The following is a 25293-nucleotide window of genomic DNA, read 5'->3' on the forward strand; positions in this document are numbered from 1 at the left end:
ATGAAACTTTGAACCTTGTTTAATAGCACCAAAAAAAAAAAAGCAAAACTAGGATGGATGCTCACCTCATTGTATATTTCTAGATATGAAACTCGAAGAAGGAATTCCCGCCCAGGTGTCTGAGGCATATAATGACCAATGTTAGTAACATAACAAGGACATTCATGAAAAATTATCAATTGATGATCAAACTATTTCCACAACCTCTTGTATAATGCCGAACACGTCCTTTACTGCCAATGGAATAATTCCAGGTGACTTCTGCTCTCCCTACGATAAAATAGAACAAAAAAAATTCTAGCAACTAGCATGAATAGAAACAATATTATCTGATCAAAATAGCAATATTTGGTCAACATATTTGGACAAACAACAAAATTCAAATGAAGAATTTTTTTTAATATTTATAAATTTATAAAAACAATAAGAATTATAAAAAGACTTGTAATTACATAAAATATCTATTCATATGTAGAAATGATATGATTATTTAGGTATACATACATCATCTTGTTTTGATGTATTGTAAGCATATTAATATGCATATACAATCGTCCATGTTCTAATTAGTTGATACATTAGTAATTTATTTATATATTTTAATAAAGTATATGAACATGCATGAATGTATTTCTGAATTGTTCGATCATTTAAGTATGTCACACACATAAAAAGGTGTATCAATTAACATGACATGATAATTCTCATTTCATGTATAATATATGATTGTTTTTTGTCATAAAGTTCTCAAATACATACACTAACATGTAGTGGATTGCTATTGATATTCATTTCCGCTCCATATGACTGTTATTGCAGTTTGATAACTTATGTGTTTTCATGTCTATCAAAATTTCTGTTTTTTCTGCTACATTTTTACAAATTCCCTCATTATATTAATTTCCACACAAATCAAAACATTTCTACCAAATATTTCCATTTCTAGGCTGACCACAATGAACATAAAAACCCACACTTAGTTCAATTATTTCACAGTCCAAACAGAAGTCCAATCGCACAAAAAAGGGGCAGCCCTATCACATAGCCCAGTCAGGAATTTTGTCACATAGAGCAGGGGCAACCAGCAGCCCTATCGCAAGGCAGAAATACAGCAGCAGCACTGCTTCGAACATGTCACACAGCCAGTAACCCTATCGCAAGGCAGAACCACAGCAGTTCTGTCGCACAGCCAGCAGCCCTATCATGGCAATCCTTGTGGACCTTGTTGCAACCCAGCAAAGAAAGATGGGGCAGGCAGAAAAAGAATTGCAGGGGATCAATGACCCTATCAAACCAGAAAAAAAAAATCCCTATCGCAACATGCGATTAGGAGATATCGACCCAAATAATCCCTAATGGGAGAGCTCCCAACGAAACTGCTACTAGGGTTTAGGTCTCAATAATCTAAAGAGTTGAGGAGAAGAGAGAAGAGAAGTGAGGAGTGGCGACGGCGGTTAACTCCAAGGATAGAAAAATCGAAGAGAACAAGAAAGAGGAGCTGTCGATGGGTCCTCAACCAGCTCTGATACCAAGAAGAATTGTTGAATGTGAATCTGTCAAGTTCTCAATAAGAACTTGCCAAGGTATTTATATTAATCAAGGTAAATGGACATAGATGTCCTTACATAGAAGAATAGAAAACTAGAAAACTGAAGTAAAGACTTAAGGAAAAGGCATATTTCCCAATATTGAGTGTATATTTTCCTCCACTCTCGAGTGTGTCATACCCCAGTTAAGCCCCGTGACCTTCTTATATTCAAAGTTCACCCCCTCACCAATAGATCGGTCTTTTGGAGTAGTTGGTTGGCTAACATGGTATTAGAGAGCTAGGTTCGTATAGATCATGGTTTTGAATCCTTCCACCCTTATGGGTGAGGGGAAGTGTTAAGTGTATATTTTCCTCCACTATCGGGTGTGTCAGACCCCAATTAAGCCCCATGACCCTCTTATATTCATAGTTCACCCCTTCTCCAATAGATTGGTCTTTTGGAGTAGTTGGTTGGTCAGCAAGAGAGACCTCCCTTCAAGCCAAATCTTCAGCCATATGATTTGCTCTTCGACTTTGAGGAAGACTTCCAGTATTCATTTTGATTTGAAGATGTTGTGAGTTCAAGTTTTTTGCATCAATTTCTTTCTTTTCTGCAAAGTTCTAATAATCTCTTGGTTCTCGCACCTTAAGTGTATGTCAATTTGATCCTTCACAATTTTTTCCTCACATTGTAGTCTTCCTACATTTGATTATTGGTCACCTATTTTTTTATACATTTGTTGTTGAGAGATATGACATCGCATTAGTCTTGGTCTCAGCTTGTGAGACTTTATTTGGGAAATAGAGGCAAATCTGGATGGTTTTTAGGCATTGTTAATACTCGTCGTGGCCGAAGGGGCCGTAGTCATGGTAGAAAGAATTATTTTATTTGCGATCATTGTAGGAAGACGGACCATGAGAAGGCCCGATGCTTTCCGCTCTATTCTGATTTGTTGAACTCTACTGTCACTCCTTCGTTGGGGCATTCTGCACACCGTGCTGCCACTGTGAATTCCTCACTTGTTCCCACCACTGTCACTCTTGGCACTGTTGATTTATAGTAGGTTCAAACCTAAATTGCCACTATTGTTCATGATCAGATCTGTGCTCATACTTTCTCATCTTTGATTGTGGCCTCAATTACTATGCCTCCAGCTATATCTTCTATATTTCACGTCACCCAGTCTAGTCCAGTTCCCCTGACATAGATTATTGATTATGGTGCCTCTGATCACATGACCGGTAAGTCTGACCATTTTACTTCATCTATTTTTCCTGCTAATCATAGGGAGTTTGCCTTGCTGATGGGGGTCCCATACACCTATACACAACAAGAGTATCATCCCTTTATCATCTAGTATTTCTCTTGACTATGTGCTTCCTGTTCCTCACATATCTCTTAATCTTGTCTGTGAGTAGTATTACCAAATCTCTAAATTACTCAGTAACCTTTTTTCCTACTCACTGTACTTTTCAAGACATGACTTCGAGGAAGATTTTTTATAAGGGGTATGAGAGGAATGGGTTGTACCTGTTTGGATCTTCACATACTACAACTTCGGTATCTGTGCTACCTACCTCTGGGAGTCGTAATTTTTCTTCTCAAACTTTAGATTTATGGGTTGCTCGCTTAGAACATGTTAATTTTCAGCACTTATTTATTTCCAGCTTTAAAAAATTCTTGTAGTAGACATAAATTTCAATACACTGTGTGTGAGCTTTCCAATCATTGTTCATATATTCCTCGCATGCATCAAGTTAATATTATGTTTGATTTAGTTCATTCTGATGTATAGGGGCCTTCCCCTGTTACTGTTTTTACTGGTCATCGGTATTATGTTACATTTATAAATGACTATTTTCATTGTACTTGGGTCTATTTTATGCGATCTCGATTTGAAGTCCTTCCTATTTTTATTAACTTTCTTAAAATGATACAAACCAATACAACATCACTGTAAAAGCCCTTCGATCTGATAATGGAGGTGAATATATTTCTGATGGGGTTCACTTTCACCTTCATGAGCATGGTATGCTTCATCAATTGACTTGTCCCTACATTCTTGAGTAGAACGGGGTGGCAGAACGCAAGAACCTCCATCTTATGAATATTGTCCGCTGCCTTTTTCGAAGAATGCATGTTCATAAGTTATATTGGACCATGGCGGTCCTCACTGTGGCTTTCCTTCTTAACCGTGTTCTAAGTCACACCTTAGGGGAATAAGTGCCTCTTCATATTCTTTGCCCTGATAGTACTCTCTTTCCTATTACACCTAGAGTCTTTGGGTGCACTTGTTTTGTTCAGGATAAGACCCTTTATCGCACGAAATTAGATGATAAAGTTGTAATGTGACCTGAAAATCTTAATATGTATCTCGAGGAAAGAATTTTAAGTTTATGTTGATTCAAAGTATTGATCCTTAATTTCCAATATTTGGGAAAAATTAACTTCACCAATAGATTCAAAAGAGTCAAAAAACATACTTTAGCCTGTAAGCAAGACTTAATCAGAAATCGATCGAAAAAATTACTAAATCCTCGAGTTTCGCATTAAGTGATTACCAAATTGGTAAACGACACTTTATAGATATAATTTGAGGAATCCGATCATACCATTAGATACGTGTCGAAAAATCACCCGAAATAGAGCATAAGAATGTCCAAATCGACATTCAGGAAAAACAATTCCCGAAATGACACGTATGTCCCAACTTAAGTTATAAATATCAGTCCCTAATTAAAAAAATCTGATTTTTCTTATTCTCCTCTCCAAACAAAACTCAACCCTTTTCCCTCGAGATTTGCAAAATTTGATCTACGTCAAACGAGAACAATCCAAGCTTTGCCGTAAGAAGGAAAGTTGTTCCTCTCGTCAAGGGTTACGCGTGGACGCTAGAAACGTTGATTTTCGTCAAAGGAAAATCTTTGAGATCAGTCGGAGGTAATCCTTAGACTCCATTGAACCGTAGAGAATAGCCTGAAGTAAGTTGTCTTTCCTTCTACCTTCTAGTTATGTGATAATTTCATAAAAAATCTATGCGATATTTGATAGATCGATTGTTTCATTACATTTATACATATTTGAACGTATTGGATCATGTTTGCATGGTTATTTTTTATTGATTTTAACTCATTCGATGTATTTTAAGCGTTTTATTAATAGTATAATGTTTGGGTCGAGTTTCGACAACTTTGAAAAAAATCACTTTTTCTAACACTAAGCCAAATTTTCACAATTTTTCAATTTTTACGTCTTATGATTTTATCGTATTTTTTTCAAGTCTTTCTACTCAACCAAAACCATAGAATGGAATTGATTGATGCTCGATGGATCTCGAATCAATTTAAAAGTGAAAATACTTTGTTAGATATGTAGGAAGTTAGATGATAGATTGATCGATTTGATTAATGGATGAATAGAGAGAACGTATGTTCTCGACTGATTGATGGGACAGTGCCTCCAATTCTACGTAGTGGCCATACCACGTAAAACGTGATAGAAAGATAGATGGATGAAATGGTTGATGGATGAAAATGACAAATGGTTGTCACTAGAGAGCACAACTAGACCTTGTTTGTATTTTTTATTAAAAGAAACGATATACTATATACAAAACAAATTATTTTGTTTACCAGAAAATGTTTGTAAAAAACCCATAAAGAGTAACGCGTTGCTGTGTATCCAGAACCGGCGAGTCAATCTAGGATAACGTTAGATGTCATATACTCTTCAGTAGTATGGGATACCTTAGAGCATATTACAGCTTATGAGATCCGAGAATTTCTCCTACTTATTTCTTAGGAAACGTTGTGTATAAAGGCGGCCTCTGTATAGTGTAGAGGTAGGTGGGGTTCACATGCATTGCCTCTTGATAGGTTTCGACGCGAAGGGTATCCTGGGCTAGTTAGTGATTACTGTTAATCTGTAGTCGTCAAACGGTGGACCTCACCGTTAGTTGAACTCAGTATTGGGTTCTTGATCAACAGCGAGTCTGAGTTGGATAAATGGTCATCCAACTGTGGTATGCTAAATCGACCACAAAAGCATATTATAACTATGGGATTCCACGTCGGATTGGAAGTCTAGAATAACGAATTACCATAGCCGATGCGGTTATATCAGCGTGTTCATTTACTCTCTTATCGACTACATCGTCGTATTCTTATTATGTATCTTTTCTTTATTTTGTAATGTTTGATAGATGTTTTTATTTGAAAGATGCATAGGTTACTTTAAATGATAGATTGAAATTATTATAACTGTTTACTGAGTATGCTTAGACATTTATCGCATGTTACATTATGAAAAACATATATTATTTAACTGTTCAGATGATTACTCGTGCATGTATGACTTGTTGTTAGAACAACGTTCATTTTACTGAGTAACATTCTCTTGTTACTCACCATATCCTTCCCCTTACAGATTTTTCAACTTTTGAGGAGCCGTTCATTGAGATCCCTGAGGAAGATCAGATTGAAGTCTTGCCGCCGTCATCTCTTTAAGGATTAGTAGGGGATCTTAACGGTTTTTGCTTATAGATAAGAAACATGTTAGTTTAGGAATTTTTGTAGTATGATGTATTATGAGATTGAGGATTTTGACTCATATCTGTCACGCCCCAAAATCCCAACACGAATCCCTATGATTCATCAGTCAGAATCTCGAGGTGTGAGGTAACCAAACACACAACCTATTAGAACATTCACAAGTAATAATACTTATGGAAAAGAAAATATACGCAGCGGAATAAACATTTGACTTACATCTATACGAGAAAGTAAGCGGAAGAAATCGACAAACATTGATATAAGTCAAGATCTTCAATCTCATAATATATCAGGTTACAAAAAATTTTAAACTAACATGTTTCTTATCTACAAACAAAAACCGCTAGGATCCTCTACTAATCCTCAAAGACACAGTGGTGGCAAGACATCAATCTGACCCTCCTCAAGGACTTCCTCAAAAGACTCCTCAAAGAACGGCTCCTCAATAGCTGAATAATCTGAAAGAGAATGATAGAGTGAGTAACGGGGGAATGTTACTCAGCAGGATGAACATCGTCTAATAGCGAATCATACATGTATGAGTAATCATTTGAACAATTAAATAATGCAAGTTTTTCATATTGTAACATACGAGAAATGTCTAAGCATACTCAATAAACAATTATAATAATTTCAATGTATCATTTCTATCATTTAAAGTAACCTATGCATCTTTCAAATAAAAATATCTATCAAACATCACAAAATAAGGAAAAAATACATAATAACACGGTGGTGTAGTCGATAAGAGAGCAGAGGAACACGCCGATATAACCGCCTTGGCTATGGTAATTCGTTATTCCAGACTTCCAATCCGACGTGGAATCCCATCGTTATAATCTGATTTTGTAGCCGGTCTACCATACCACAGTTGGATGACTATTTATCCGGTTCAGACTGGCCGTTGACTAAGAACCCAATACTGAGTTCAACTAACAGTGAGATCAACCGTTTGATGACTACAGACTAAAAGTGATCACTAACTAGCTCAGGGACCCCTCGCGTCGAAGCCTATCAAGAGACAATGCATGTGAATCCCGTCTACCTCTACACTATACAGAGACCGCCTTTACACACAACGTTCCCCAGGAAATAAGTAGGAGAAATTCCCGGATCTCATAAGCTGTAATATGCTCTAAGGTATCCCATACTACCGAAGAGCATATGACATCTAGCGCTATCCTAGATTAACTCACTGCTTCCAGATGCACAGCAACGCATCACTCTTTATGGATTTTTTACGAACCTTTTCTGGTAAACAAAATAGTTTATTTTTGTATACTATATACTAATTTCTTTGTATCGAAAATACAAACAAGATCTTGGTAGTGCTCTCCAGTGACAACCATATGTCTTTTCCATCTATCAATCATCCCATCCATCTATCTATCTATCACATTTTACGTTGCATGACCACTACGTAGAACTGAAAGCACTGTCCCAACAATCAGTCGAGAACATATGCTCTCTTTACCCATCCATCAATCAATCATCTAACTTCCTGCATATCTATCAAAGTATCTTCGCCTTTAAACTTGTTTGAAATCCATAGAGCATCAACCAATTCCATTTGATGGTTTTGATTGAGTAAAAAGGCTCGAAAAACGTATTGAAACCATAAAACGTAAAAGCTAGAAATCTATGAAAATTTGGCTAGTGTTAAAAAAATGACTTTTCAAAGTTGTCGAAATTGAAAAGCCCTCGACAACATGAGAAACATCATAAAAATTTTATTACTTAATTCAAAAGAATGCTTAAGATATCGTGTTTTGAAAATCGGGAGAAAACGTCGAATTTTACGTTTTGTTTTTTAAATCAAAAATCACATTTTGATGCGATGAGATTTGGATCTTAAAACCATTCCCAACATTTTGAAATGGAGGGTAAAACCTTAACTTCATAAAAAAAAAACTTAAAGTAATTAGAAATTACTTCAATGTTTTTAATGAAATAAAAGTAGGAAATGGGTATACATACTATATGGAAGCAAAACAAATAAAAATTAGAACTAAGCTCAACATTTAGATTTTTTTTTTTTTTTTTTTCCGAATTGTTGATTTTTTTGTCGAAACTTGACAAAAATCGATACAAACCTTATACTACCCATAAAATACATCAAATAAATCAAATGAATTAAAATAAATCAAAAATAACCATACAAACATGATCCAATACGTTCAAATATGTATAAATGTGATGAAATAATCGATCTATCGAAGATCACATGGATTTTCTATGAAATTATTGCATAACTAGAAAGTAGAGGGGAAGGCAACCTACTTTGAGCTATATTCGACGGTTGAACGGAGTTTAAGATCGCTTCCGGCCAATCTCCAAATTTTTCCTCTGGCAAAAATTGAATTTCTTTGCGTCCATGCGTAGTCCTTGACTACGTGCACGACTTTCCTTCTTACTGCAAAGCTTGAATCGTTCTAGTTCGATATAGATCTGAATTGCAAATTTTAAGGAAAAAGGATGAGTTTTGTTTGGAGAGGAGAATAAGAAGAAACCAGATTTTTCTAATAGAATTCAGATATTTGTAACTTAAATGGGACGTAAGCGTCATTTCGGGAGTTGTTTTTCCCGAATGCCGATTTGGATAATCTTATACTCTATTTCGGGTTATTTTTCGATACAAATCTAATGGTATGATCGGATTCCTCAAATTATTTCTCTAAAGTGTCATTTACCTATTTGATAAATATATAAAGCGAAACTCGAGGATTTTGTAACTTTTCCGTCCGAACTCAAATTCGAACGTGCTTACAGGGTAAAGTATATTTTTCGATCATTTTAAATCCAATGACAAAGTCAAATTTCGTTAAAGATGGACAAAACAAAATTTGAGTATTTTACCGTAAGTCTCTCATTAGAATTTCTCTAAATTTCACTATTTTATTTTCTCGAGATACTAATTAGAATTCGGGGTATTACATATCAGTGTTTGACGATTACTTCCGCTTACTCTAGAATCTTATATAGATGTTAGTCAATTGTTGTTCCGCTACGTGTTTTTCCTTTTCCATAAGTATTATTGCTTATGGTTGTTCTATCAGGTTGTGCGTTTGTTTACCTCACACCTCAAGATTCTAACTGAGGAGTCATCGAAATTTGTGTTGGCATTTTGGGGAGTGAAAAAAGTCATTCAATGTGTTTTATTGGGTTACTCCTCTATGTCAAAAGGGTATCACTGTTATGATCCCACTTCTCATCATGTCATGCATTCTCTTGATATCACTTTTTTTTTAAATATTCCCTACTTTCGTGACATATCTTCTTTGTAGGACTCTTTTTTTTTTTTTTTTTTTTTTTTTAATATTCACTTTTTTTTTTCAGGACTCTTTTCCTTAGCAAGACCCTTCTCCTATAGTGAGTAGCCTTCTCCGATCTTCTTTCCATCTTCGTCAACGCTCCATGTTTACCCTCGTGGCCCTCGCCTCTCTCTAACCTTGCCAACCTCCTTGGATTCAGGTATAATATCTCTCATCCCTTTTTATTTTTGACTGACTTACCTATTGCCTTTCACAAAAGTAGGCGAAGATGTGTTACTGGTCACCCTATTTCCCAATTTGCTTCTTATCAGGGACTCTCTCCCTCTATCAAGCCTTCCTTACTGCCACTATTTCTATTCGAGACCCTCATTGGAGTGCAGCCATGACTACTAAGATGGATGTTTTGCAAAAAATCATACTTGGGACTTGTTTTCATTCCCTCTGGGGAGCGGATTGTTGATTGTAAGTAGGTCTTCATTGTTAAGTATCTCGCAGATGGCACCATTAATCGATACAAAACCCATCTAGTTGCTAAGGGATTTACACAGATTCCAAGGAAGGATTTTGGTGTTACATTTGCCCCTGTAGCTAAACTTTCTACTGTTCGCCTCTTTATTTCTTTGGTTGCATGTCACTCATGACCTCTTCACCAACGAGATGTGAAGAATGTCTTTCTGAATGATGATCTATCTGAGGTTATCTATATGGACCCCCCTCTTGGATTTCGTGTTCAAGTTGAGTATTTTGGGAAGGTATGTCGCCTTCTCAAATCTTTGTATGGGCCGCGAGCCTGATTTTAGTGTTTTTCTAAAGTCATTGTCTATGAGATTCTCTAGATGCCACTCAGAACCTACATGCTTTCTTCATCGAGATTGAATGGTCATTGTTGATTGTAATATTGCTCTGGTTTATGTGAATGATATTATCCTTATTGGGGATGAAACCCAGTGGATTGATAGGGTAAAAATGATATTGGGTCATGTTTTTGAAATTAAGGACTCTTTTTAAGTACTTCTTAGGGTTAAAAGTGGCCCGCTCTTGCCGTAGTATTTCACTATCTCAAAACAAATACACACTAGATCTTCTTCAGGATACTGATATGTTTGGTTGTTGTCCTACTTCCTCTCTTATGGATTAGAATCATCGTCTTCATGTTGAATCTAGTAATTTATTATCTGATCCTTCTAATCAGAAACCCGTAGCCCGTAGGCCGTCTGATTTATCTTACTAACACCAGACCAGATTTGACTTTTACGATTAGTGTGCTCTGCGCACTTTTCATTTTGAAGTCGTTCATCGTATTCTTCGCTACTTGAACTCTTTTACTCATCAACTACTCAACACATTTGTCTCGTTTCACTAATGTTAATTATGTTGGTTCTATTACAGATAGAAGGTCTACCTCTGATTTCTATACTTTCCATGATGATAACCTGATCTAATGGAAAAGTAAGAAACAGAGTGTAGTTTCTCGTTCTTCTACTAAAGCTGAGTATCAAGCTATGGCCCTTGGTATATGTGAGCTTATTTAGCTTCGATCTTTGAGGACAGAGCTGAGATTTTTTGTTTTTGATTCCTCCACACTGCTTTGCGACAACAAGTCCACTATTATGCTTGATTCTGACTATATCCTTAACGAAAGAACAAAGTATAGAGGTTGATGTTCACTTTCTCAAGGAGAAAGTTCGATCTGGTGCTCTTCAGACAGTATTTGTATCTTCTTTAGATCAGCTTGCCGATATGCTTACAAAGTTTGTTAGTCCTTTTGTCACTAATACTCATATTGTCAAGCTGAGCTTAGTTGATATATTTGCTCCAACTTAAGGGGGAGTACTGGGAAATATGCAATTTCCTTATGTCTTTACTTTAGTTTAGTTTTCTAATATTCTATTCTTCTATTTAAAAATATTTATGTCCATTCACCTTGATTAATATAAATACCTTGGCAAGTTCTCATTGAGAACTTGACAGATTCACATCTACAATTCTTCTAATTCCTTGATACGATGAACGTTAAGCAATCAAGAATAACACATTTATATATTAAACACAGTAGAGATGAAGATGTTGAAATGAATTAGTGGAACAACTATAAACGATACAACTAGAAATGAGCACGATCCAAAAAATATCGTAACCCAACAGGTGATAAATAAGGAGAAAGTCAATTAAGATGGTTTGGTCATGTACGAAAAAGACCGAAAAAGGCACCAGTTAGAAGGAAAATGCAAGTTTCAGGTTATAGGAGAGCGAGAGGAAATCCCAAAAAGACATGTAGTGGAACTAGAGAATATTCAAAGACTCTTGAATTGGTGGAAGATATGGCATTAGACAGAAAAGAATCCAGGAACAGTATTGATGTACAAAAAACTAAAAAAGATAACATGTCAAACAAGAAATATCTATGTGAAACAACATAGAACATTTTAAAAAGTATCCAAAAGTCTATGAGGGCATTATCCTTGCAAAATGAACATCTGATCAATAGAAACTGGTAAAAGAAAATGAGTTTAGATTAGAATTTGAAACCACACAACAATGAAATATTAACATATCCTCAAAACTGTAAAGGAAGATAGAAGCTTTAGTGTTGCATGAGAGACGCATAAGTGAACGGTGGGTGCTATGTCTACAGTTTGAACAACTATAAATGATACAATTAGAAATGAGCACGGTCCAGAAAATATCGTAGCCCAACAGGTGATAAATAAGGAGAAAGTCAACTAAGATGGTTTGATCATGTACAAAAAAGACCGCAAAAAGCACCAGTTAGAAGGAAAATGCAAGTTTCAGGTTATAAGAGAGCAAGAGGAAATCCCAAAAGGACATGTAGTGGAACTAGAGAATATTCAAAGACTCTTGAATTGGTGGAAGATATGGCATTAGGCAGAAAAGAATGCAGGAACAGCATTGATGTACAAAAAACTAAAAAAGATAACATGTCAAACATGAAATATCTATGTGAAACACATCATAGGACATTTTAAAAAGTATCCAAAAGTCTATGAGGGCATTATCCTTGCAAACATCTGATCAATAGAAACTGGTAAAAGAAAATGAGTTTAGATTAGAATTTGAAACCACACAACAATGAAATATTAACATATCCTCAAAACTATAAAGGAAGACAGAAGCTTTAGTGTTGCATGAGAGACGTATAAGTGAACAGTAGGTGCTACGTCTACAGTTTCAACATTGAAGCTCCTTTTCCTCATTTTGATCCTTTGGAGTTTCAATTTCACCAAGTCAAAAGGATCTATATGTTAATTTACTAGGTTTTTCAGAATCAACTTTATTCATTTTCTGCCTTGGCTTGCAATACTAGATAGGGATTCCTTGCCCGTTGCAAAATTATGTTTTTCCTCATTATTTCACCTCTGGAGTGGACAAGCATATTCTTCTACAATAGTTTCTAGTTCTTTTTACACTTATGTTGCATAAGTCCATTCAAATTGAGATAATTGAACAAATAATGAAGGGTGCAACTAACATGCATTGTATGAGTCTTTCCACTACTAGTAACACCGTATGCAAATACTGTGCCTGCAAAAAGTTTTAAAAAAAAATGTCATCATTAACGAAGGACCAAGTCATATGTAAAGTAACAAATTACTACCACAATTAGTATTGTTTTAGCAAGCATTATACAGGGCAACAACAAATTTAAAGGTCAAGACTACAATTGGATGGGGTTGAAAAAGTAGCATAGGAGGATAAGATTCAATTTTCCAAGCTTTTAAGTGTTAAACGGAAGACTTGTAGAAGCTTATTACCTTGAACAACAAAATAAAATCTTTAAGGTCTGATTATGGGGAAAACAAGCAGAAAAAGGAAACAGATTAACATGCAATTCTGGAAAAAAAAAAAAAAAATAAGGTCTTCTAGTATGTTCCTTAATTCATAGTCATCCACATCTATTATCCAAATTGAGAATGCGGAAAAGTTTCTTTCTAGAAAGCTACTTTGCTAACATACTCACTTTCTTCTATAAGTAATATGATCTTTTCGTTACCATCTCAAATACCAGATGGAATACTGACTATTTTTGGGAAGCATGTAGTACAATTCATAGAGAATGTGAATTTGTGGCAGTGGAATGGTTGATGCACAACAGCCCTAATACAATATTGACACAGGACACAATAGGTTTCCATTGGATTCAAACAAGGGTTGAAAGATGCTTCAATTTAGGGTTTAATGGGCAGAAAAATAAGAATAGAATTATGGTTTATGGTGGGATGATTTTTAACCAGGTTGGAAGACTATAAGACTGATTTTGTAAGGCTTTATTGGGACCCAAAATGGGTAATACCAATTTGGGGATTGGGGTTATCAATGTAGAGAAATAAAATGGGTAATACCATTTAACTTACTTACTCTTATGGAGCCTCACCACACAGAAACTAACAGACGAGCCAATAAAAATTACTTTCATTCCTAGAAAATAAGGAAATCACAGCTATTTATAAAGGCATGTCCTTAAACAAAACAGCAAGTAAAACAAATAAGCTCTTCATCCACTAGCACTTATTAATCCAGCAACTATTAAAATCACAAACAAAACTTGTCAACTACACAATAAAATCCTTCAAGACTCCAACTACTAAACCCTAACAGTAAAATTTATTAAAAACAGTAAACGAGAATTTGTTATAGATATTACGTAATTGACTACAAATGTTAGTTTTTTATCGATAAAAGGTAAGGTTGAGAAATACTGAAAAATACAGAAACAGAATAAATTTCATAAATTTTGTAATCCTTTTTTGAATATTCCAAAATTCTTCATGAGCAAAACTTTGGGCGTGTTGAAAAACTGCAACAGGTTCTAAAATGATGAAAATGGGTTGGCCCATGAGAAACTTGGGCCTGGTGATGAAGAGTAGAATAACCCAGAAAAAACTGGGTGCACAACTTGTGCATCTCTATTAAAACTTAAAAGTATTGTTTAGGTCATTCTTCATAAATCTAGCTGCAAATCATAAAATCTACCCAAGGTTTCACAGTCGTTTGAATCCTGTTCATTGAACTTGAAAAATCATTAGAGACTTTCAATAAAGAAAAAAAAAGTTACCGTTAATTCCTTCCATGGCACCACTTACAACTTGTTGAGCGGCAACATCATAAACATGGCGAGTAGTTGTTGCTGGCCCAAATACTCTATCTGCAAAGAAAAAAAGAAATGCGGCATTTTTTCACTTTTGAACAACTAATATAGTTACTCCCTGGGGGGAAGAAAGAAAAGTTAAGAATCAAAATCTAAAGAGTTCTCACTCTTAAAAGTATAAGGAGAGAGTTTTGTATAATTATACTAATCTGATATGGAGAGATTTCCATAGGGCCAAGGAATAAAGCAAACATTATTTTTCTTTCCCAAGTAATTGAATTCATTTAAGAAGAAAAAGTGACAAGAAGAATGCTTCAGAAAGAAAAAGGTTCTCGACACGCAGAAGGTGCTAATTTTACCAATTACTAGACAAAAAGTTCATTTATTACTATCTCAAAAATGGGGAAAGAATGGTAGAAAGACTTCTATCCAACTCTCAAGCCTGATTAATTTCAGAGAATTCCACAATCTTCATGCACATCCATACAACCAAGACAGCATGGGAATCTATAAAAGCATGGCTCAAAGTTTCCATTCATCCTGAAATGAGTCTCTCGAGACATTTTCATATTAGAGGTGACAGGAACTAGATAAAGGGGTTTTGTCTTGGTTTTCACGCCATAATCTCAATTTGTCTTGCATTGCCTAGCTGAAATCTTAGTTCTTTTTCACTGTATAAAAGTGAACCCCAAGACAAGGACTTCAAGTCATGTTTAGAAGAATCATTCTTTCACACAAAAGGGCCCAAAAGATTAATAATCCTTTCAAAAGGCTTTAACCACTATTTCTGGAAACCTAGTTGTAGCTAGACTAGAGAAGACGCTAAGAACATTTGTTAGAAATTTTATAAACAGATACTTCAAGATTGATGAGCCAACCTCAAGAAAAATTCAAAAGTGAATTGCTCAACAGCGTATGTTCTCCACCCTCCCAAATTTAAATATCGTTATGTTTCATTGTTTAGGTTTTCAGAAAGTGGCTTTGGAGATTCGGAGTGGAACCGGAAGGGCTGTGGCAGAAGGTGATTATGGCTAAGTTTGGGAAGGACCCGATGGGTTGGGCAAGTGGTGAAGTTAAAAATCCGTATAATTGCACGGTGTGGAAAGGTATTTTAAGTCTTGCCACAATTCAAGAAAATGGTCACTTTCAAGGTAGGGAAAGGGGATAAAGTAAAGTTTTGGGAGGTCATTTGAGGTGGGGGAGTCTCTTTGAGGGAGAGGTTTCCTGTGTTATACGCCTTATATTTGAAGAAGAACCTTCATGTGGCAAGCTTTTGTGTGATGCATCTTGGGACAATAGCGTGGGACTTGGGTTTAAGGAGATAGTTGGATGATTGAATGATTGGGAGGTGACGGAGGTCTCAGAGTTGATGGGTCATCTTGATTTTGTGTCTGGAGGTATTCATGATGAAGATGCGAGATTGTGGGCCCCTAATAGCAAAGGACAGTTCTCAATTAGAGATTTCTATAAAGACCTCAATAGTAGGGGGGACCCCTCTTTTCCACATATAGCAATCTAGGGCCCAAGGGTGCATTCAAAGATAGTTTTTCTTTTTTCTTGGGCAGCTATGTGGGAAAGGATACAAACCCATGATATTCTAAGAAGAAGAGGTTTTTGTGGGCGGAATAGGTATTGTATGTGTTTGGCAAACGAGAAATCTACTAACCATTTGCTTGTTCATTGTGAGGTCACAAAGGAGGTGTGGCTCATTTTTTTATCCTTGTTTGGAGTGGTTTGGTGTCCCGTATTCAATTAGAGGCGTCCTCAAGGAATGGCTTCAATTGGATTTAAGTTTTCGACATTCGAAGAAGTTGATTTGGAGCTTAACCCCTTTTGCAATCTTTTGGAGCATATGGAAAAAAAGAAATGTTAGAACCTTTCAAGGGAAGATGCAAACGACTCAAGAGTTGATTCTATCAGTCCTTGGGTTGATATTCTTTTGGTGCAAAAGATTCAAAGAGTTCAAAAGGCTTTTCTATGAGGATTTTTTGATCCGTTGGGATATTGTTTGTAGCGTACTTTGTTGTTTTTTTTATTTTTTTCATTTTTTTTTTTTGTTCGGGGTGGATCATCTCAACAGGTCGGTTTATGTATCTTTCTATCTTATCTATCAAAAAAATAATAATAAATAAATAGATAAACTTTTTTTTCTTTACTTTTTTTTTGTTTCATTCTTAAAAACAACAACAATAAAATAATATACTAATAATAGAGAACTTCTATTGCCACACCAACTTTTGCTAATTCCACCCCAAGATGCGTGCTAATTCTTGGCGTTTTACATATGAATTGGAGTGGCATAGAAAAAGTTGGCGTGGCAATAGAATCTTTCTAATAATAATAAGTTATTCAAGATTAAATAACATTCTATATTACAAATAGGGCCTGTAAATTCTAAACTTTAGAATTACCATTTGTTCACATGGCAGGTAAAATGAATTTTACATAAGCACAATTCAGAAATCAGAATCAACAGAAATTAACCAAAGAAACGTCAAGAAATAGTAAGAACACTAAATTGCATAAAACGAATTAAAAGAGAATCTAAAACAATTGCAATGTACTAACAACTAGATACCATTAATTACTACAAAAAGGAAAAAAAGAAAATGGGATGGAAACTTGCGACTAACCAAAGCCATAACCGATGGAAGAATTGTATTCATTTCGAACCGTGTAATCTCCGTCCGCATACCATGCTATCTCGTCACCTTTGTTAATCTCTCGTGGACTGATCAATCAAACAACCATTTTTAAAACCCAACAAACAAATTTTTGAACGAGAGAGAGAGAGAGAATAAGAACCTGAGAGGGCGAAATCTAACTGTAACGGTGACATTCTCCTTGGCTTTGTTGGAATCAGCCTGATCCGAAGTAGTCGGGTTCGAAGTACTTGTCGAGTTCATTTGAGATGCTGAGAGCTTCGACGGAACCCTAGACCCGGTTGACGGAGTTGTTGGCCGACCTCCCGTTTTCGAAACCGGCATCGCCACCGCCGGAGGTTTTCTATGCCGGAATGGAGAGATACTAGTGGACGGTCTCTGAGACCTTGCAGTGGTCCCCGACATTGTGAAGAAGAGAAAGAGGTGGCGATCACATGCCGGGCAGAGCCGTCTTGTGCTTTTTGGTCCCTCCAAAACAGGCTTTTTTCCCGTATTGGTTCTTTCAAATGTGTCTCCACACTGTGCTTCTGTTGTTATTTGTTAATGAATGTGAAATTACTTATGTATCCTTCTTCTTCCACCCTTTAGAGAGAAGATAGGTTGATTAAAGCCATCAAGTCAAAGGTTGTTCTCTTCCAAAGAATTGACTTTAGTTTTTGTTCACATAATGCAACTAAGCAATGGATTTCTTAGTTTCATTCCTCCTTTCTGTGGGTAGAATTCACTTCGAGCACAAGGATCTCCCAAGTCATCTTATGGACATTGTTTGTAAGGGTGCGTCTGGGCATAGTTATGATAGATTGTGATTCCTTTATTTTTTTTTTTTTGTCACAGGTATGCCAAGCCCTGCCTTAATCTTCAAAAAATAAAAAAAGTGACTTTTGGGTGCAATCATCAAGATTGAATCCTCATATTGGGTCGGATCATAATTAGTAAATATGTGTTTAATACATGAATTATACGGCTCTTCAAGATTAAAACTTTCATTGAATTCAAAGATCATAAATAATTTGCAAATTTTTTAGCCCCAACAATGTTGTAGATGCAGATTTTCGCTCTACCTCGCGATCTTCACAAATACTTCCTAAGCTCGAGGGAGGGCCTGCAACAAAACCACTTCAACGCCCAAGTTCGAATTTTAGTGCTTATCTAATAGGGTGCTCTCTGGGGGGAATTTTTTCTAACCTTTTGGGTGTGTTGCCACCTTGTATTTATAGAGTTTTTCGCTCATGCATCTCCCTGGCTCTTCTCTATGATTCTTGCCAAAGTGGTTACACCTGCTCCGTGATCTGCCTCAATTTCCACGAAGGCAATTACACCTAATCTCTCAGTTGTAGGAACAATTACACCTAATCTCTCATTTGCAGGAGCAATTATACCTAATCTCTCAGTTGCAGGAGTTTCCCCCCAACCTGTGCACTAATGTAACCTCGAAAGGTCGATCCTAACGTTTGTCGGTTGGCTTATCATACGATTCAGTGAATCGATTACGATTCCTTAATATTGCCACATGTCACTTTCCCGAGAAATACCACCCACAATACCCGTTCTCTAGGTTTTGGGTTTTTACCCGAGACCCCGAGACTAAATAACTAATGTTTGACACATGTTGACTCTTGTTGGGCGTTAGATGGGTAGGTTTTTTATTAATGTCATTCATATTGAGTTCCGACCGTTCGAACTTCTACGATGGCATTTGCCATTGTTTCTTTCTTAACTCATGCTCTCGACAACTTTATTACACGGCGCATTAGTATTAGTCGGCCTCACACACGCGTTCGTACCTTTTACCTCGTTCCTTACACCAATCAATGTGTCGTCCTATTCATTCTTGTCTCATTTCTCAAGGGCATCTTGGCTTTCCACCCTACTACATATCTCGAGGTTCCACATGCCTATAAATACCTCTTTCTTCTCATTTTTCAATATTTACTTCTCACTTTCTGCCCTTTTCCTAACGTTTTTGCCTTTTGCTTATGCGCTCTCTTTGGTTTGGCACCTGCAAGTTCTTCAACTAGGCTCCCCTCTCCAGTGCTCTTTTCCAAGGTTAGAGAACAAGACCCCAACTCTCTCCTCAAAAATTTGTTTCTTTTTCACTTTCCTCTCTTTTCCATGGGTAAGGGGAAGACTTATTCCCCTACATGCGCTCTCTTAGCTGAGAATGAGATTAGGGATACATACGCTATCCCTAATGACGTGGGCATGTCTTTCATGGACAAGCCCTCGTCATCTCAAAGCTATCCCCAAGGCGCCATAATGGTTTACTAAGGACAACTTAAGGTTTTTCTCCGAGTTCCTCTTAGTAGGTTAACTAGGGAGGTTTTAAACTTTTACCAGAAAGCCCCAAGCCAAATGAGCGATAACTTTTATCGCTTAATCTATTCCATAAAGCAAATGAATGCTTGGCTGGAAAATGGTCTCTAGCTCGGACTCCTCGATATAAAGGCCCAATTTGCCCTGAAGAGGTGCCCTAAAAAATAGGGTGACTTTTACTTAACCAAGATAAAAGGTAAGCAATCCTTGTTCGAGCTTCCCGACTCGGACAAGGAATGGTTCTTGTTCTCGATCAAATGGACCGGACAGTGGGAGAGTGCAGTTGGGGACGAGCTTCCTTCTCTAGTGTTCAACTCATTCAACGAACTTGGTAAGTTTCCTAACTCCGAACTTTATCATTCTTCTTTCTGTTGTCGATGACTAACTTTTCGCTTCTCATGACTGTAGGTCTAGGTAAGGACAAAGGCATTGGTGACTCGGTAGTCATAACCCCTATCCTCTCCAACCTGGAGTTATATCATCGAGTCACCAAGTTTCTTATACCGATCGACTCTCAAGTGGAAGGTGAACAAGTGAGGAGGTTCATCTCTGCTCGTCGACCTACGGATGACAAAGATATGTTCCTCAAGTCGAACCAACTGATGCTTACTTTCGACTTTGACATCTTGGACAACGAGGTAATGGAGGTGCCATCCTCCTCCCATCTCGTGGAGGAGGACGAAAAGGACATGCAACCTCTTTTGAAGAGGTTGATGAGGGGTACCGACCCCCTGCCTACCAAATCTCAAGTTGTAGAACCTACTCGAGCTCCAACTCTGACCCCCACAGCTCCACCTTTGGTCCCTATTGATCCATCACAAGCTTTGACCTCTACCACTAGGTCGGGGTAGAGGAGAAAAGACCTTGCAGGTACCCCTTGGATTACCTCACCAACTGTGGTCGACCACCCAGTCACAGATGAAGACTCCGCATTATCCAACTCTAGGATTGCACGGGCAATGTTTGAATCAGCATGTCTTCCAAGGGACATGGCAATGACAAACAAACATTTTACAGAGGTTCCTAGTCTATTATTCTACGAGTTGTTCTGAACTTTGGCCAGGGTAAGCATTTTTGTTTTCCTTACCCATTTTTCCTATACCATTTGCTGACTTACAACCTTTAATCTCATTCCAGGTTCAACATGGCGTAGCTAAACTCGGACACTCTAAAAACGCAATGCTTACGGATCGAGATACTGTCGAGGCGACCGTTAAAAAGTTACAAAGTGAGGGATGCAGCCACGTTACACACTTTTAAGATCCAAGGGGACCTGGACGCTACGAGGTCTAAGCTTGAATGGACGAGGGAGGCTCTTTCTTTGACTGAAGGAGAAATTACTTTAGTCAAGGAGAAACTCGAGGTTAAGGAGGCGAAGAAGGAAAAAGCACTTGAGGATCAACTCGCTGCCCTTCAAGCCCAGCTCGACGCATCAGAGTCGACGTGGGATAAGGCTTATAACAAGTTAAAGGCAAAACTGAAGAAAACTGAACTGCCTCTGAAGGATGACCCTATCCTTCCTGAAGTCCCTAAAAACACCCAAAACACTCTCGATGATGTCGATTTCCCCCTTAATGATGTGTAAAGAGAAGATCATGTAATCGATTGGATGTAATAGATCTTTTTGTAATGAAATAAATTTTGGCTTTTATTTCTGTGGATAACATTTTTAACTTCTCTTTAATAACTGAGCGTTAAGATCCCCATACTAAGAAGTTTTGGAGTTACGTTAATAGTTAAATTTGATCCGATTAAATTCCAAATTAGGCTCAGATCCCAGAATGATCCGAGACTTAGAAAAATAGGTAGATGTGTAACCCTAAATGGTCAGGTCCTATTTCCGTGGTAAGCCAAATTTTAGAAATGCTATTTGACGTCTCGGATCGGGCTTGGTTCACGAAATGACCTAATACCCAGATATATAACAAAATCACCAAATGAAGTCCTAGATCGGTCTCAACACCTATGAAGGGCCAAATCTTTTAGCTATACCAACTCCTTAGTTGAGCTCAGCACTAGCGAAGGGTCAAGGCTTTTCACTATACCAACTCCTTAGTTGGGCTCAACACCAGTGAAGGGCCAAGGCTTTTCGTTATACCAACTCCTCAATTGGGCTCGACACCAATGAAGGGCCAAGGCTTTTTGCTATACCAACTCCTTAGTTGGGCTCGACATCAGTGAAAAGCCAAGGTTTTTAAAGGATAACAGAATTTAATAGAGTTAGGATAAAAGATAATTTATTCATAGTATTTCTTGAGATTGAAGGCATTCCACGGTGCTGTGATTACATCTCCTGGTACCATTTTTAAATAATATACCCCCACTTCTCTTACTTTGTGGACGATGTACGGCTATTCCTAATTTATTCTGAGCTTTCCACTGTTAAGCTCTCTCATGTTGGAAAATACCTTCTGTAGTACCATATCCCCGACCTTGAACTCCTTCTTCCATACTCTCCAATCGTAAGATCTCTTCAGTTGTTGATGGTACCTGTAGACACCCCATTTTTGCATCCGCCTGATTAATCAAGTCGTCAACCCGATCGCAAAGGTTCCCAATGATGGATGTCTATTCCAATGCTTTATTTTGTTACCACATATGTTTCAGAAATCCGGATGAGGTAACTCGAACTGACAAAACTTAGAAACTACGCTACGCTAGGAAAATACTACCCCAGAAACATAGAAATCATCATCCTGCAAACCAAAAAGAAACTTCACGATAAAAATCACTAAAAATGACCAAATGATCAAAATACCCCTAACATCAAAACAACCTTAGAGCCTACATTACGCTTAGGAAAATCCGTTCAAATACATAAAACGACAAATCGAAACCAAATAAATTATTTCGCCAATTTTCACAAAATTTGACAAAATTACAAAAATACCCCTCATAAAATTCACGACCATTTCACACAAAAAATTTCATAAATGACAAAAACCAACATTCCCATTGAATTCCTTACGAAAAATTGATTTCAAAACATCCTGGAACATTGAAAAACGACTTAAAACGTAAAACATCCTCTCCGAGGGCAAAATGGTAATTTCATAATTTTAATAATTAAAAATTTTGAAATTAATAAATAAATCATTAAATAATGTAAAGTGAAACATTAATAAAATTAATTATAAAATTTAAATCAAAAAATTGATCAATCAGGCTTTCAAGAAAAATTGTTGATGGTTCGCAAGATATTTCTTTAAGGACCCCTCCATTTGGGGGTCCAAAGAATCAAAGATATAATAGCGGGGGGTTATCCAAAAATTTAAAGTCAATCAAACAAGACTAAAGTCAAGATATTAAAGTCAATCAAATAAGGCTAAAGTCAAAATTAAAGTCAATTAAGTAAGACTAGAGTCATGTATTAAAGTCAATCTTATAAGACTAAGGTCAAAATCCTAAATCAAAACCCTAATCTAAACTAATCAAGTCAATCTCATAAGACTAAGGTCAAAACCCTAAATCAAAACCCTAATCTAAACTAATCAAGTCAATCTCATAAGACTAAAGTACAAACCCTAGCACAGAAATGGACGGACAAGTCTTCCCGCAATCGATTAATGCTGACACTGTTAAGAAATATTACGCCTAAGACCTGACCCTGAGATGACGAAAGGCCATTTTTGTTATCCCAAACAAACCATCACACCCTAGTCAACCCTTTTGAGTCATCACGTTCATTTCTTAACCTGAGACTGGGGCAAGTCAACAACTACAAAAAAAAAAAAAAGATAAAAAAAATAGAAAAATCAAAAGCATCAAAAGTACTCCTGGCCCGCATGAGGATAAACTGTGAACGGCTAAAAATACAAAAAAATCAAGAAAGTCAAAAACTCGAACACTTGATCTTGGCTCGACCCAAATCTCCAGCCTAAACAAGTTCGAGAGACGCTGGGAGGAGACATAGATCACTTTTCCGAAATAAAAATAGACGCACCCCATGTTTATTCCACTAAGACCCAGACCTTAACCTTTTTGTAACCTTCCACTACCATAAGCCTAAGCCAACGTTTTGTCCTACTTAAAGTCCTTTTTAATCAGGAAATGTTCTAAGGCAACATAATGACAGTGATGGCACCAATGATCTTGCAACTTGGTCCGGACCTCAAAGTCTTATTAGTCGTTGGAAGACTTGAGAGGGGAATCCAGATCGGATGTTCGAAAAAAAAGAGTACTCGAAGTGTAGAGTAGTCGATCTCGCGGCTCAACTTGAGTTGTCGAACCACGAATAGTCGTCAGCAAGCTCGAGAGGGGAATCTAGATCTATTACTCAAGAAAAAGTGCCACTACAAGAGTAGAGTCGTCGATCTTGCAGCTCAACTTAAGTCACCAAGCCACTAAGACACAGAGACTCCGAGAAGAATTGTAATGAAAAATCTAGAAAAATACAAGCATGGTCTGAAAGGGCATAGTGAAAACCTGAAAGGGCGCTATGAGTAAAAGAATCAGAGCCACCAGCACGATGAAAATCCCAAAAAGGACGTCGATGCGTAAAAATGTGGAAACCGGGTCTGATGAAAACCGTAATTGGCATCAGGGGCAATAAAGGTTAACAAAAAAAAAAAAACTCTTGGCCCGCAAGAGTATAAACTGTGAACGGCAAAATCTTTCCAAAATCCCGAGACCCAAAATAGTCTTCCAATACCATGGCACTGGGAATGACTCTAAAGGAATCAAAAGAGTAATTGACGTTTATATCCTCTGTGATTGGCAAAAATACCAAGATCGTCGCAACCAAAGGTTTTACAAACTTTGAATTTATCGTACTCATTTGATAAAGATATTTCATAAATTTTCAAAAAAGAAAAAACTACTATTTTGGCCGATGATGAAGATTCTAGGACTTATTCAAACTTCAAGTTTTCAAAGCATTAGATACACCTGAGGCCAAGTAAGTACAAAACCTATTTTCTTTGCATTAATCTTTCAACATTTTGTAATAAAAAGAAATCAATCAAGCATCATGAAAAAATGAGTCAAGGCGTTCCTACAAAGCACGGATCCGGACAGCCCGACTCATCATCAATTTTTCAGCCTGACTCATCATCACGGCTCACTAGACAAGACGCGAAGGCATCGAAGAAGGGACCGCAAGCAAGCCCCTCCTAAGATCACTCTCCGGGCCTACTGAGGTAGATAAACCATTGATCATCGAACTTACAGTTGCAGCAATGGAAGAGTTTATAAGAATGACCTAACTAGGAAAAACCCTTATGGATGCGTGGCCTTAACGATGCTTATGAGATTCTAAGTGAAGATGAGTACATACAAACATTCCCGAGGGGAGTTGGGCCAAAACCATTTGGATTGAAATCAGAAGCTTCTCGAGAAACGGCCGTTGTTATCATGAATCACATTAACCTTGTTGAGATCCTTATGGATGTGAATCAGTGGTCCACTGTGTTTTCTAACATTATTTCAAAAGCAACAACTCTTGAGGTCGTATCAACAGGCTAGCAGAAAACTATAATGGAGCTCTTCAAGTGATGACAATAGAATTTCAAGTCCCTTCACCTCTTGTTCTGACTCGAGAGAGTTTCTTTGTAAGGTATTGTAAACAACATGCTGAGGGAAGTTGGGTGGTGGTCGATGTTTCCTTGGATCATTTGCGTCCTAGTCGATATCGAGATGTCGAAGAAGGCCATCAGGTTGTTTAAATCCAAGAAATTTCAAATGGTTACTGCAAGGTTATATGGGTCGAACACGTAGAAGTGGATGATAAAGCAGTTCATAGTATATATAAAACACTGGTTAACTCCAGCCTTGGGTTTGGCGCAAAGCGTTGGGTTGCTACCCTAGATCGACAATGTGAACGCCTTGCAAGTGTTATGGCTAGTAACATGCCCGCTGGAG

The 25293-nt window shown here is 37.1% G+C and overlaps 1 protein-coding gene across 1 annotated transcript in view; it reads right to left on the reverse strand.

Annotated features, from left to right (window-relative positions):
• Positions 1-17727, reverse strand: part of LOC147409879 (kinesin-like protein KIN-7C, mitochondrial) — an 80544-nt gene extending 62817 nt beyond the window's left edge. The window contains 6 exon segments of the mRNA XM_086432025.1: positions 66-119; positions 205-270; positions 12842-12894; positions 14426-14515; positions 17092-17189; positions 17264-17727. Of these exon segments, the coding sequence (XP_086288151.1) occupies positions 66-119; positions 205-270; positions 12842-12894; positions 14426-14515; positions 17092-17189; positions 17264-17526 (624 nt within the window). The 5' untranslated portion in view covers positions 17527-17727.
• Between the last annotated feature and the right edge of the window lie 7566 nt (positions 17728-25293).

Source organism: Akebia trifoliata, chromosome 2 (assembly GCF_017979445.1).
Source record: "Akebia trifoliata isolate Shusen 1 chromosome 2, ASM1797944v1, whole genome shotgun sequence".
Classification (NCBI taxonomy): domain Eukaryota; kingdom Viridiplantae; phylum Streptophyta; class Magnoliopsida; order Ranunculales; family Lardizabalaceae; genus Akebia; species Akebia trifoliata.